The sequence below is a fragment of the Hibiscus syriacus genome, unplaced genomic scaffold, assembly GCF_006381635.1.
Source record: "Hibiscus syriacus cultivar Baekdansim isolate YM2019G1 unplaced genomic scaffold, ASM638163v2 tig00111101_pilon, whole genome shotgun sequence".
NCBI classification, from domain to species: domain Eukaryota; kingdom Viridiplantae; phylum Streptophyta; class Magnoliopsida; order Malvales; family Malvaceae; genus Hibiscus; species Hibiscus syriacus.
The window spans coordinates 315,965-330,889 of record NW_024062986.1 but is presented as its reverse complement, the minus strand read 5'-3'; the positions used below and the strand labels follow the sequence as shown (position 1 = coordinate 330,889).

Below are 14,925 nucleotides of genomic sequence, written 5' to 3'. Positions count from 1 at the left end.
AATAAATCTTTTCCTATAATTTATCCGGCCTTTCAGATGAATAACATCCTATGCATGAACAATTTAGAAGTGTGCAAAAATATCTGATCAATTTGATTCAAAAATTTAGACATTTAATTTATTTTTTTGATTTTCGAATAATTCAGATCATATATTAAAAAAATTAGATAATCTAATCAGAAACGAGCCGGATAAATTTTAATTTCGAAATTTCTAAAAATCTGAGAAAAATTAGGATTTTAGATATCCATTAACCAAATAAATGACTAATCCACCAACTCATTAAAACTCTAGCCTAATAAAAATTAGGATATTTAATTATCTATTGTGTGCGAATAATTAAATTTATACATAAAATATAGTAGAAGTATTGAGTAAGTTACATTAAGCCATAAATTTTAAAATTAATTTCTTTTGCCAAATAAAAATTTATTTTCTGATTCAGATATATGGATATCCAATCTAAAATTTTGATATCTAATTTTTTTTATCATATATAAATAACAATTTAAATTTTTCAAAATTTTCGAATATCTAAATTTTTGGATAAATTCAAATATAATATTCGAATTTTCATATCCCTAAATTGAACACCCATTGTGAAGTTTTCTAGTGCAATCATGACATACCTACACACTTTTAAAAATAAAAAATTACTCAGATCATATTAGCGTATATTGTTTCTTCAACTGATGAAAACAAGTGTTAACACTATTTTTTAATCTTAAATTAAATTGTTAGTTCTTAAACTTATCAGTGTTATTATGATATTATGATCTCATAATACATCTCCAATCATCAATCGTACTCTTTATGATTGTTCACTACTTCAACAGTCGAATGGATGATCTAATTGGCCAACCATCTCCAACATAAAATAAGCAAAAGATAATAGGTCATAATGAACCTAGCATCACCTACTAGTAGGTATTTTCTTTCCTTCAATTAGGAGTCATTGACGTTTAGTTTACAGAATGTAAGATTATATTTAAGAATAAAATTATTAGAATATAACATTAATCTGATAATATTTTATTACCTTGTTTGATTTGTTTAATAGAAATGTAAGATTATAATGTTTGGTTTGAAGAATATAAGATAACTTTGATGTATATTTTACCAAATTATCCATATGATATATGTTTTTCAAAATGTTAAACTTTAATATTAAATTATAAATATTTGAATGAAAATTCATAGAAATATTTTAATTGTTATACTATCTAACTTTTGAGAAAAAAATATATTTAGCATATAATTAATATAATTATTATATCAAACTTATATTTTTAAATATTTTTTATAAGTATCATATTTATTTTAATAAAATATAATACAATATGAAAAAAATATTATGGTCTCCGATGACTAAAAATATTAATTTTCAGTGTATAAGATATATTTTTAATAACTCAAAGTTAAATATTATTTTAAATAAACATATTTTACAATAATATATTTTTTCACTTCATAAAATTATAAATGATCAATTTATTAAATATTAAAAATATAAAATAATTTTAACTACTAAAATTTATTAATATTTTATTAAATTAATTTTTTTGTATATTATTATTATGTTTATAATTTTAAGTAAAGTGCGAAAAAATTCATTATTCAAAGAATATTTTTATCCAAAATGACATAAATTGCATAATAACAAATAATTTGAAAGTAATGATATTCTCATCATTCTAACCAAAAAACTAATATTATTGATAATAAATTATTACATTATAATAATATTTTATGTGAACTAAATGTGTATTTTTGAAAAAAAAATTCCTTAATAATGATTTTTTGCTAACTAAATACCCATTAAAACATTGAAGAAAGTTATAGGTACATACATTCCCGTATTTGAGCATGGGCAAGAGGGGTATTTGCCCATAACCCCCTCTTACTCGGGGCCTAAAATTGTAAAATTCCTATATAATTAAAAATAATAATAAATTATTTATTTAATCATTCATCTATTATTTTAGTTTTGGTTATTCAATTATTTTTTAAAATTATACTTAACGTTATATTTTAATTTTGTTGATTATTCATCATTAAAAAATCAAGAACGATATTGATATGACATTTTTAAATTATTTTTCGCTTTTCATTAAAAAAAAAATTTGCCTATTAGGGTGCACTTTGAGCAAATGTTCATGCCCCTCATTGTATGTGACTCCTAATTTTTTTTATAATATTGTTTTTTATAATTAACCCTTTAATTTTTTTAATTTTAGATTTTTATCCTTATAATTGAGATCCCTATTTTTTGTAATCCTACTTTTTATCATTATAATGGAGTCTCTTAATTTTTTTTCAATCCCATTTTTTTTTACATTTATAATTGATGATCCTAAGTTTTTCAATCTCACCGTGTACCTTTATAATTAAGCTCATGTTTTTTTTCAATATCACTTTTTATCTTTATAATTGAGACCCCTAATTTTTTTAATCCTATTTTTTACTCATATAATTTATGCCCCTCATTTTTTTCAATCTCACTTTTTACCTTTAAAATTGATGCCCCTATTTTTTTTAATATCACTTTTTACCTTTATAATTGGGGTCCCTAATTTTTTCAATCATACTTTTTACTTTTATAGTTTAAACCCCTAATTTAATAATTTTTATACGATTTATTAACATAATATTAAACTAATTATTCAAAGTATTAAAATATACTTTCATTTTATGAGGGTCTATCTTTTAATTTTGCTCAGGGTCCCGAAAATGTATGAGATAACTATGTATTTATTAGATAGTTTATTAAATGTGCTAAAAAATAAATTACAAAAAAAATTATTTATTTTTTCTTGCTCTTACAATTTAATTTTTTTCAATACTTATTATTGGATTTTTAATTTTTATATTCGCCCCGGGCCACTAAAATCGAAACGGTTCCGAGTATATATTGACAAAGGCATAAGCAAAAAGAAATCTATTAAGGACGTAACTCGAGTCTACCTGCCATGCAAGATAAATATAAAGGAGAGAACTTTTTTAATTTAACAACCAAATGAATAATAAGTTTCACCAGAAATTAATAGCAAAATGTTTGTTAACGGGTCATTCAACTCCATCACTTCATAATAACCATAGTTAATGGAATGGTAGAAATGAATTAGTTTCAAAGCAGGCGATGATTTGATTCGCAAAAAAATAAAGCTTATAAACAAGAAAAGCCTACCTTGTTGACAAGGACAGTCCCAGCAGAAAACCCTTTTGGACATAAACAAAATAATTCATTTACATATACAATACTTGGGATAATTTTATTTAAAATCTCTACATCAAAAACTATATTATTTAATCTCATTTGATTTTATTAAATTTTGAGTGTTACAGTAATAACGGTACTTATTAAATTAAAAAATGCATGATAAATTAATAAATTAAATATTAACTTTAAAGTATTAAAATTATATTATAAAACTTATTTGATATATTATTTAAAATTAAGTATATTGTTTGATGTATAATATAGTTTTATAAATTATCACTCATATTAAATAAATTAAACTATTAATTATTCATTTTTAAATAAATCATTAAATTGAGTCAAACTCTTAATTGACAATTCTTACTTCCTTTTTTTATAAACAATAGAACTAATTACTTAAAATGATCGAATTTGTCCTAGCGTACTTGACCAGTTCAACTACTTTTATATTTTTTACATTATCTTTTTATGTGTTATGATTATATTTAGGGGAAATTATACGAATGACTAAACTATTTACCCATTTTACTTAACCATTGATCTTTTAATTTTTATTAATCACATGAGGAAACAACAATATTATCATCTTAACTTTATTTAGGGCAACAACAATATCATTAACTTTGTCGTTTGTTTCTGTATTCATCATCTTATTATTAGTAATATATTATCAGTATGACTTTTAGGCTGAGGAAATAGATAAGTTGTGTATTAAGTTTATTTTTCTATTATTCATCATCTTATTATTAGTAATATATTATTATATAATATTTTTATACAAAGTTCGTTGCTGTGCAGCAAAATCATGCCATGTATTAGAATTGTTAATTAAATTTGGTTCCTTTGTTTCTTACTTTTAGCTCTTACTGTATAATCATTAGCTTTATAATATTGAAGTAGTATGAAACTAACAACTTCAACTCTTTCGTTTAGGACTAGATATGTTAATGTGTATCATGCAGTTTTTTTAACGAGTACAAAGAGTTATTATTGCTTGGATGATCTATTCTATTGCTATTACAATTCGGAACTTGTTTGGGAAATGTTTGCATGAGCTGATGCTCTTATTCTTTGTTGCAGGTTCATCTACTATTTTATGGGAGTGGACATTAGTCTCATTGGTTGCGTTGCAGCTGAATCTATTAATGGCTGCTGCCTATGTTTAGTATCCTACCTAGACTAGTCTTTATATTGTTCTTTTCGAATGCTTTAGTGATTTAGCTGCAGCGGTTCTGAACGTCTCTACATAGACTAGGCCAAATTTATTATGTTCAGGCAATGGTTTTGTATGTGCTGAAGTTTTAAGTTCTTCCACTCTATATATGCTTTGTTTACTAGAAGTGAAGGTGGCCGGAGAAAATCAAATGCTTACAATAGGTTCAAAACTTTAAGCAAAAATTTCTGAATTTCACTTTTAAGTCTCTAGTAGTTGTGACTTACAAGGCTCTATAACGAGCATTTCCTGCCAGTTGCATAATGGACTGCATTATATTGCATGCTTTTGCTTAACTTGATCAAACTGCCGTATACACTTATCAAACTTGTTCTCCTGTTAATAGAAGCTTCTTTAGTGGAATTTATTGCAATCGATCGTCGTTGGGAGAAGGTAAAATATTTTTCTTGGTGCATTGTGTTTGTCACGTGATGCTATGGCTTTGATCATCTGCAAATAATTATCTATTGTATGACAGGATATTCGGTTTGACCCAGCTGGAGAACTTGATTGCCTTCGCTCCTTCATAGAAGACAATATTGATATTTGTAAATGGGTTGGCATCAGTGTGGTCATAATTCAGGTTATTTAGCCCATGTTTTCAAGCACTTTATAACTCACTAGGTTAGTTGATTGCAATTATTGTGCACACAAGTCAAATGAAAATTCAGTAACAAAATGAGTACGTACTATGTTATTTATTGCACTTCATCAGATGATATACTAAAATTCTAGTTATGGTCATAAGGATTTATAGATTTTATAATAAGGTCCATTGATATGGAATGGGCCTTCTGACTAGGGTTTGCAGTTTCTCTGATGTGGAAAAAAAACATCAGTTGAACGGCCTTTTTAGTGTCACGACTGAACTTCCTCTTTGGTATGTTATCTCTTGGGCTTTTGCACTGCCGATGATTGGATGGATGGGTGGATTGTTAATACGTCTCAGAAATTAAACTAATATTGTAATTTACTTGGCCTGTTGCTGTATTTAGAATAGTCAGTTGAACTAGTGGGGGTTGCTGTAGGTTTTTGGTTCAAATCTTAACTGGAATTCATGAGAAAGATTAAGAATGCTAGGATTATGCATTGTTAAAAATTATGACAACGCTGTTGTAGCATATTACTAGTCAAATGGAAAATTAAATGTTTGACCCGATGAAACCTTGGCCTAGTTTCCTTGTCGAGGTGATAAAAATTATTTGGAATTATACCAGAGCATTGTGCCTTCCCATCCATGATAAATTATTTTTGGATACCAAATGCTGTTCCCATCCATGAGATGATTAGAGTTTTAGTTAATATACATGGTAATATATTCACCGGCTAGGTTAAAATAATATATTATTAAATAAGAAAATGAAATTAAAGGATTTTTATTTTCCATTTATTTGCAGATATCCAGCAAATCCGCTTGCTTCTTTAGTTTAGTACTTTTTCCTATATTCTTCAGGCATTATCTTTTCTATTGGCAGTAATTTTCCGGTCAGTGGTTTCCGTTAGAAGAAGAAACATTGATGAGCATGAAAATATTCAGGTAGAACTCGGGAGCCACTCCTAAACTCCAAGTCTAGCCACACATCTACTTCAGCCAAGGGTGACGGCAGGGGTACTCACTCTGATGTCTGGGGCTCACGAATAAGAGAAAAGGTATCCTGTTTTTGTAGAATGATGGGATACCACTCTTTGTACTGTTGAATAAATTTTATATTATGTCAATTCCTCTATGCAAAATATAATTCTGGCTTGAATGATGACTGCTGCCTGTTGAAACGGTTCTTCTAAGTTGTATTGTAGGACAATTTATATCATAAATGCCATGCTATATCCATGGTTGTGGGGAATCTAATGGACTATTTGGTGGTAGTATAACAAATTAATGATCTAACTCATTAGTGCCAATTAACCGAGCCGTGCATCATATTCTGGAATCTTAGTAGCAAATGCCTAACTGTTGATTTGTAAGTGTGCATATGATTTTCTTGCAGATGTACACCTTAACATTTACCACATCTAGATCCACTCTCACTAGTGACTGATAATATACAGCATCAGACTCAAATGATAATTTCATGTATGGAAGTGATAGTTGAATTTGAAGTCAGTCTAGCGGTTCTAGATTGTAATATGTGATTGATTTGATTGTTTGAAAGCTACTGAAAAAATCAGTGTAATCTGAAACAAATTAATGATCCAACTCGATTCCCCTTGATCCAGCCTATGCCTGAAATCTCTTTCAGAAATAATTGAATATGCACGCAGTTCATCTCTGTCAATTTGATTATCTTTGAGATATGCTTTGACAATGGTGGTCTGATTGGTAGATCCTGGCTCAAAATGACTGATCAACAAATAATTTCCATTCAGTTGCCTTTCAAACTTTTGTTTCATTCCAGTAGACTCTTTCCTTTTTCAGTAAATCTACATGGTATCAGGCTAGTTTCCGACCCTGGAATTCTATGGCGTACATTCAATATCTTCCTCGGAAATTAATTCTGAATCAAACCAGCATTCATCGCAAAATACCCTCTTCAATTCTTCACCTATTCTTATAATCTGTCCTGATAACACGGCTGGTGTTTCCACCTCCAACGGTGACAACAATCACTTCACAAAGGCGCAGAAGGTTGGAGCACTACAAAACTTGGGCATATGTCAAGCTCTCATGATCAACGTAGTAGTCTGATGGCACATCAATGAATTTTATCATTTGCCACTTTCGCTGCAAACAAATCTTGGATAGTAGATTCTGGAGCCAAGACTCTATGACAGGTGAAATTAGTGTTCTTCAAAGCTTCAACCTACAACCTAGTCACTCAACTATCAAAACAGCAAATGACTTTCTCCAAAGTGGAAGAAATTGGAACCATTAATTTAACAGAGGACCTCACTCTCTCATCTGTGCTTTATCTCCCTAAATTAGCTTGCAATCTCGTTCTGTTTAAGCTATGTGGTGAATTAAACTGTGTCACTGAATTTCAAGCACTGGATTCGGGGAAAGTGATTGACAGTGCTGAGCTGTGTGATGGTCTCTGTATCCTCAAAAGGACCTCTTCTCCAGCAAGACAAGTCAACTTATCAATTAGACACAAAAAATGCATTCCTAAATGGGGGTCTTGAAGAAGATGTATACGTGGAGATACCTCCAGGTTTAGAGAATTCCTCAAATGGCTATAATATATGCAAGCTGATGAAGTCATTGTATGTCCTAAAACAGTCTCCTCAAGCATGGTTTGACAGGTTTACATATGCTGTAATTATGGATAAATCAGTGCAAGTCAGATCAGACATTGTTCTTGAAGGTTTCATCAAAAGGTAAAAAGATCATCCTTACTGTTTATGTTGATGGCATTATCATACCATGAGATAACTTTGAAGAAATCAGTAAGCTAAAAAGTCAACTTGCTGCTGACTTTGAAATCAGAGATCATGGTACTCTCTAGTATTTTTTCTAGGGATGGAGGTTGCTCGATCAAATTCTGAGATTGTGATCTCATGAAGAAAATACATTCTGGACCTACTAACAGAGATTGGTATGCTTGGATGTAAATCAGCAAAAACACCCATGGATCCCAACTTAAAGCTATGGAGTGTCGGTTAATAAAGAACAATACCAAAATTTAGTGGGAAAACTAATTTATTTATCTCATACAAGACCAGATATTGCTTTTTCAGTAGGTATTGTCAATCAACATATGAATGATAGATGCAGTCAATCGAATCCTTAGATATCTCAAAATGACACCAGATAATGGTTTATCTTTTAAAAGACATGAGAATCGCGAGGTTGAGATTTATATTGAAGCAGGTTGGGTTGGAGAGTTAATTGAAATGAGGTCTACAAAGTGGCTATTAGTCCTTTATTTGGAGTAATCTAGTTACATGGAGAAGTAAGAAGCACTTAATAGTTTCAAGTAGTGTAGAAGTTGAATTTTGAACACTTGCACTAGTAATTTGTGAAGGAATGTGGATTCATAGATTATTAAAAGAATTAAAGAATCAGTTCAAGGTGCAAGGTGACAACCAGTCTATCATAAGTATTGCTAAAAATCTTCTTCATGACAGAACGAAGCATGTGGAGATTGGTAGACACTTTAGTCAATAACGGGAAAATCAAACTAAGCTATGTTCCTACTCAACTGCAACTAGCTGATATTTTCACCAAAACTCGCCCAAGAGTTAACTTTGATGGATTCATGTCCAAGATGAGATTATATAATATATACTCTTCAGCTTGGGGGGGGGGGAAGTGTAGGGTATAGCTATTTACTTTGTATTGAACTTGTATTTTAGATTCATCTAAGTAGAAGATAAGATAGTTATCTGTTTAGGTAAGAAAGTAACCGCAGAGCAGGACTCTAGAGTTGTAACTCAGCCTATTTTAATAGGCCAGATTTATTCGTTTATTGGAATAACAGATAAACAACTCTCTTCCAATAAACTCTCTCCTCTTTTCTCTTTTTTCATTAAGTTCAGAATATCTTCAATGTAACATTAGTTAGCACTTTCTAAATCGTGCCTTTGAATGTTGTCCTGCAGTATGGTCTGAACAATGGCGATAGATACAACAGCACTGAAAAATATAATCTACAAAACCAGAGCACTTCGAGCATGAAGTCCAAGTAGAGCGATGATCAAGAGAAACATCGATCTCACCCATTATACAGCTACTTAACCAGTTACAAGTATAATTTGGCTAACCAACCAAAAGAGACAATGATTTCGTCATCCACCAAACACATACCGTTCCATTCCTTCATTTGGGCACAAACATGGTCAACCAGTGATGATGATGAACTCTCCGTGTCCCTCATATGGGACCAGCCCAATGACATGTTTCTCATGCAACTGCTTGATCCATAGCCTGTGATTTCCAGTACTGCTGCATTGACGCAGTCGAATACGAGGTTCATGTGAGATCTCCATTGTCGTAGCTTAGCCTCATGCAGATGCTCCTTGTCATTCGAGTTGGCATATTTTTCTCTCAAGGACGGGTCCAATGGGCTTTCAGGTGAATGCCATCTGGAAATACATGACTCAAAGCACACTTTGCCATTGAGGCCAGCAGCTGATAACAATGATTGGACAGAGAAAATCAAATCATATTCTTTCTCCTTGACACCTGAGGAAACCTTCGAGGGTTTTGATGAATTCATTGTGGGTGTCTCTGAACAAGAATCATCCCATGAGAGGGTGCGAGCAATTGATTCTATAGGTGGTGACTTGTCAATCAAGATAGACTTCGGTGGCAACTCCACTCCTGTATTAATAAATGAAGCAATATATTAAGAGAAATGAAATTCAAACAACAGAGTTCCAATTTAATAAGTGAAATTCACCTTGGTGCACTGGTTTGATACTGCCTGATGACTCTGGACTTGTGTTCTCATCCTCATCAAATAGAGGTTCCAAAATTGAGGTAGGGCTAGGCTGGTCCATATTCTCACTTAAACGGACAAGAATTGAAGGCTTTGCTACAGACAACCCTCCCTACAGAAAATAATCACAGTATTGATATATGATCAACTCATACAAATTTAGAAGACAAAATATCTAATAACAAGTTCAATCCACAGAATCTACATTTCATGGCTGCTATCAGCTTGTAAATTTTGGTGCTGACCTCCTAGGTTGACTAAAGAGTATGACTGATAACTTTTCATAGCCAAGAACAATTGATGAATAGAAAATAAACATCACTCTTTAAGTCTTAAATATGAGATTAATCCTTAGTTTTTTTTTCAATCATCAAAGATGGAGATTTTTCCATTTTGTTCAAGCCAATGAAGACATTATTACACTATCTAAACTGGATGCGGGCATTCAATAAATATATGCATTACCAGGAAACTTAAGGAAGTTAAAAGTACCTCCACAGCAGTCATGCATTGTTTCTGTCCCATGCCAGTCAAATCTGGTGAAGGAGTTTTACTAACTGATCCACCAAGAACAGGAGACAAATGCACTTGGTTGCAACTGTCCTTAATGCACTGAGGTGCATCATTGTTTATCTTTTGAGGATGACTTAGTGTTCCAGGAGTTGTAGATGGTGATTCTTCTGCAGTTTGAGATCCAATGCTTTTTTCTTTATTCGTTTTCTTATTCTTTGAGAAAAATAAATTTGAAACCTTCCCTTTTAAAGATGATTTCATGCTCTTTGCCTTTGTCAGTTCCTTCGGAACTTGTTCTTTGCTAGATTCAGGATCTGAAAACTCAATATTAAGCCTTGCACGGTATGCAGTGTACAACACAGGAACAGATTTTGACCTGAGAAGATTTTTGGGAGAATCAATTTTATTTTCTTCTTTATTCAAATTACTAGCTATGTAGGAAGTTGATCCCCTTGGTTCTTGCTCCTTAGTACTTCCCTCTTCCTCAGATCTCACCAACTTCTTTGTATCAGAGAGAGCAAGCATCCCACCCAATGTGTTTGAGCTTCTCCTGACATATCTCTGTTCTTGAAAATTCCCATTTGATGCCATCATGGTCCATCTTTCTGAAAGCCGTTTCTTTGCTTCCCGGAAAACTGAGGACTCAGGAGAACATGATGTGTGGCTGAAGGAAGAGGAAGAATAAGGGCTACTAAACCTATTGATGTAATCCCATGAATGTCTAGAAGTTGGTGATGTGACTTCGGAATCACTGAGGCTTTCCACAGCATACTCATTTTCAAATCTACTAAGTGAACTATCATCACCAACGTAACCATTGGAGAACACAGAAGAAAGTAATGTTTCATCCCTTCTGTGACCAATCAGATTTTCACGCAGCTGCATTTCCTTTGCTACTTCTCTTGGTTCTTGTGCACCATCATGTTCAGGTTCCTTAAAAAAATCATCACCAAGCAATATCCTAGGTGATGAGGGGGATGGAGATGCCACAGTCTTAATGTCCGGAGACTTCCCAGGGCTGGGCTTCAGTACCACTATTCTAGTTGGTCGGGAAGGATATTCATCAACTTCTGGACTGGGGAAAGGAAGATCACATGATTCGTTCTTTCTATCCCACCCATTTCCACGACCCATCCGAACTGATTTCTTTGTCTGTTTATCATCGCTCCCTATTCCAGCAAAATTTTCTTTTTCAATCATCTTAGGTCTAAGAACAGTGATACGCATTTTCTCAGGAGGTTGAGATAAAGACTGGAACCCGTAGTGATGCTGAGAGAACTTGGAATTTGGCTCTTTCAGAAACTTGAGGAATAACTCTCTATTGGAACTCAAAACTTCCAGTGCTTCTTGAAATTCCTTGGTTTGGCGAAGCTTTTCATCTGTCACCAGATGCTTTGCTTCCATAAACTTCTGATGAACTAATGCCATTTTTTTCTCATTCACATTATCTTTATACCTCCACTTTTGTGGAGAGCTATCTCTTGAATAGGTTGCCATTGGGGACTGTTGCCGGATTTCATTAACATCTATGTATTTGTTCAGCTCTTGACAGGGGTTTATTTCACTTAGCATTTCCTTGTCCGCAAAGCCTTGATCTTGCTCCCAGCGTTCCACTGGCGTTCCAGAATGACTTGAAGATTGCTGAGGAAAACCTTTAGAATGGCATCTTTGTGCAGATAAATTATGCTGCCTCCTTGGTAGTGTATCAAGTCCCATCAGCTTGGCAACTAAATTGGGTGGGTTATGCTTAGAAGCCGCTTCTTTTGACATTTCCCGGGCTATGAGCATCTTCACGGGTGTTCCATTATCTTTTTTGTCTGAAAAAGCTCGCCTTATTTTGGATAAAATCTGCAGGCACCAAAAATTACAACACAGGTAAGGAGCAAGGACACAAGGCTGTTTAAAGTAAAATTCAAGTGGAAGATATAGAGACAAATTCTGCTCAGAATCTGTTTTCAACTTGTTTATAATAATTACTATTGCAGAGACTAAACACCCAGTTTTGTACCACTTTATCCTCTATCTGATGATTCTGATCTCCAAAGGTGGGTCTCGACATCCTTGCTACACCAGATTGACTCCTTGAGACTGAAGAACCTGCTCGTCAACCAGCAACATTTCAAAAATAGCAAGGCAAATATATAATTGAGTCGTAGATAACCAAAAATACCAGCAAGCAACACTAGGTTCATGTATAAGATTGAATACCAAAGTTATTTTAAGAGGAAATACTGTTCAACTTAAAAATACCAGTGAACCGACACCATAATCATAGAAAGACAAAGAAAAGGCAAGCATCGGCACTTAAGGCAATAAACATGAACTAAAACAACAAGCCTCCGGTATCAGAATAAAATTTCAACCATTTCAAAAACTTCCAAACTTTTGTAAGAAAATATAAAGGCATATATGGTAGTTCTTTTTCCCAACTATTACTTTACAGGGTTCTCAAATTGCTTCAAGTACCAACTACCACGGGGAAAAAAGAAAAGAACTGCAGATGCATTGAATTGAATTGGAGAAAGAAATATTGAAACAAGTGCTGATCATGGGAACAATTAATCGTTATCAACAAGACTGAAAAATAACTCTCTCCATATTATACCGATATCCAGAAAACAAATCAAACTTCACTGTAGATAAAACCAAAACTAGCTTTTTCATGAAAAGGAGATCACCATCATGCTGTTTATCAGTAAGCAGGCGGTTTCCAGGAACACTGGTGTTCAAATCAAACAGGTTTACCATCCTGCCCAAGCATCCTGGAAATTTCTCAATATTCTGACCTCTCTTGTTCTCAAACCCATTCATTTCAACACCTGTTAACCACACAAATAAAATCCTAAATTAATTTCCAAAGATTTCCCCTCCAGAAATAAAAGTAAAATCGACCGAAGAAAAGAGAAAATATCAAATTAAATCCGCATATTAGTTTAATGTGAGTGCACCTAACATAATAAACTTCAAAGAAAAAAAATACAAATTCAAACAACAAAATAACAACAATGAGGACTCAAAATAATGAAATTGTAGGGATATATATTCCTATAAGTCCAAACCAACTCAAAATACAATACTCTGCAAGTCAAACATACTACTTTCTTCACCGATCAAATTCCATACTACAGATTAAGGTTTCAGCCCAAGAATCCCCACAACAAGAAGAGCAAAGACACGGAGGCTTCAAAGCAAAGAAGAAAAAAGTAACCTGATTTTGAAGGGATAAGTGATGAATAAAAGAGAATGTGAAAAAGACAAGTCTATTATTCTTGAAGGGAGAAAAATTCAGAAATTATTCTCTTTTTCTTAAATCAAATGTTGCTCACATCACACGTCACTATTAACTCTGAACAAAAAACTGCAAAGTGGTATATACTTCTAAAATACGAGAGGAAAAAATGACAAATTTTTATCATTTTAAATGAAGTACATCTAAAATATGTCGAATCAAAAAGGAAAAATCTACATTTCTATTTTTTTTATAAAAAAAGGGCTACTACAACACTTATTTTACCGCGGGAATGTAGGAAGGAGGAAAGAATCTACAGAAAGCAAATTGGATTTCATCTTGCAGTTACATTTCCTTGAGAATTAATAATTTTTTTCGAATAAAAAGTGATCGGAAGAAGAATGCCAGAAAGTAATGAAACTAAAAACTGCTTCATAGCTCTCCATAGAAAACCAGCACTCATAGAAACGTTGTCGTTTTCCGTTCAGTTAAGAGGCAAACATTAGTTTAAAGAGGGATCGAAAGAGAGGGACCTGTTGACCAGAATATGACATCAGATGAAATACGAACGAAGATTCGCCGGACTCTAACTATCACGCCTTGCGGTTTGTGGCGGTGCGTCCGTAAAGTGCTTGTCTGAAAATAAAAGCTTTGCGAGCAAGCAGATAAGAGGAGAGAGAGAGGGGGGGTATTTTGGTGTTTAGTTAAGCTTATTTGGTTGTGGAGGACTTAGTGTCGGACTCCAAATATATTATTTCATTCTGATTAATTTATGAATTTTTACTTTCGATTACGGAAGTGAGCGCGAAAGAGAAGCAAGCTGCTGGAGAGACAGAGCGAGCGAGAGGGTGTTAGTTATTGGGCCTCTTTACTCAAAAATATTAAAGATATGTATTAAAATAAAATAATTTAGAAACCATTTTATATTAGTTACTGGGCCTCTTTACTAAAAAATATTAAAGATATGTATTAAAATAAAATAATTTAGAAACCATTTTATATTTTAACCATTCCAAAATGTCAAATAAGGAGGAAATCTTTGCATTTTTTCCAGCAATATTTTCTATAAGAAGTCATTTTCTCCCGTTGAAAAAACGTTTGGTGACAGATGAATAAATCTAAATATTAAAACATAATTTAGCTTTTTTATAAATTCGGATAAATAAAAACATAATATATGTTTAAAGACTCTCAATCATTTCACAATGAACATTTATATTATACATATGAAATACTCAAACCTAATATTTTAAAAAATAAAAATAAATCTTTTATCTATTAAAATCATTATGTTAAAAGATAATTTAGCTAAATTTGCAGCATTACCATATTGACCTTGCAATTTTCTTTAAGTGACATCGATTGATTGATT

General features: G+C 32.4%; 1 protein-coding gene and 1 pseudogene across 2 annotated transcripts; one reads left to right on the top strand and one right to left on the bottom strand.

The window, feature by feature from the left end:
* The first annotated feature begins 4,715 nt into the window (after positions 1-4,715).
* On the top strand, positions 4,716-9,059 carry LOC120153575 (annotated as a pseudogene).
* Positions 8,930-14,240, bottom strand: LOC120153632. Of its 2 annotated transcripts, none has more exons than XM_039165543.1 (6): positions 13,448-13,610; positions 13,003-13,143; positions 12,333-12,421; positions 10,304-12,172; positions 9,773-9,923; positions 8,930-9,693 (listed from the first exon to the last, which is right to left on the bottom strand). In XM_039165543.1, exons 2-6 carry the CDS (start codon positions 13,133-13,135, stop codon positions 9,113-9,115), a joined length of 2,823 nt encoding a protein of 940 aa, XP_039021474.1. In that variant the 5' UTR covers positions 13,136-13,143; positions 13,448-13,610; the 3' UTR covers positions 8,930-9,112. The 2 variants fall into 2 exon arrangements, with proteins under 2 accessions (XP_039021474.1, XP_039021473.1); XM_039165542.1 differs by lacking the exon at positions 13,448-13,610 and adding an exon at positions 14,087-14,240 and having other exon boundaries at positions 8,931-9,693.
* Between the last annotated feature and the right edge of the window lie 685 nt (positions 14,241-14,925).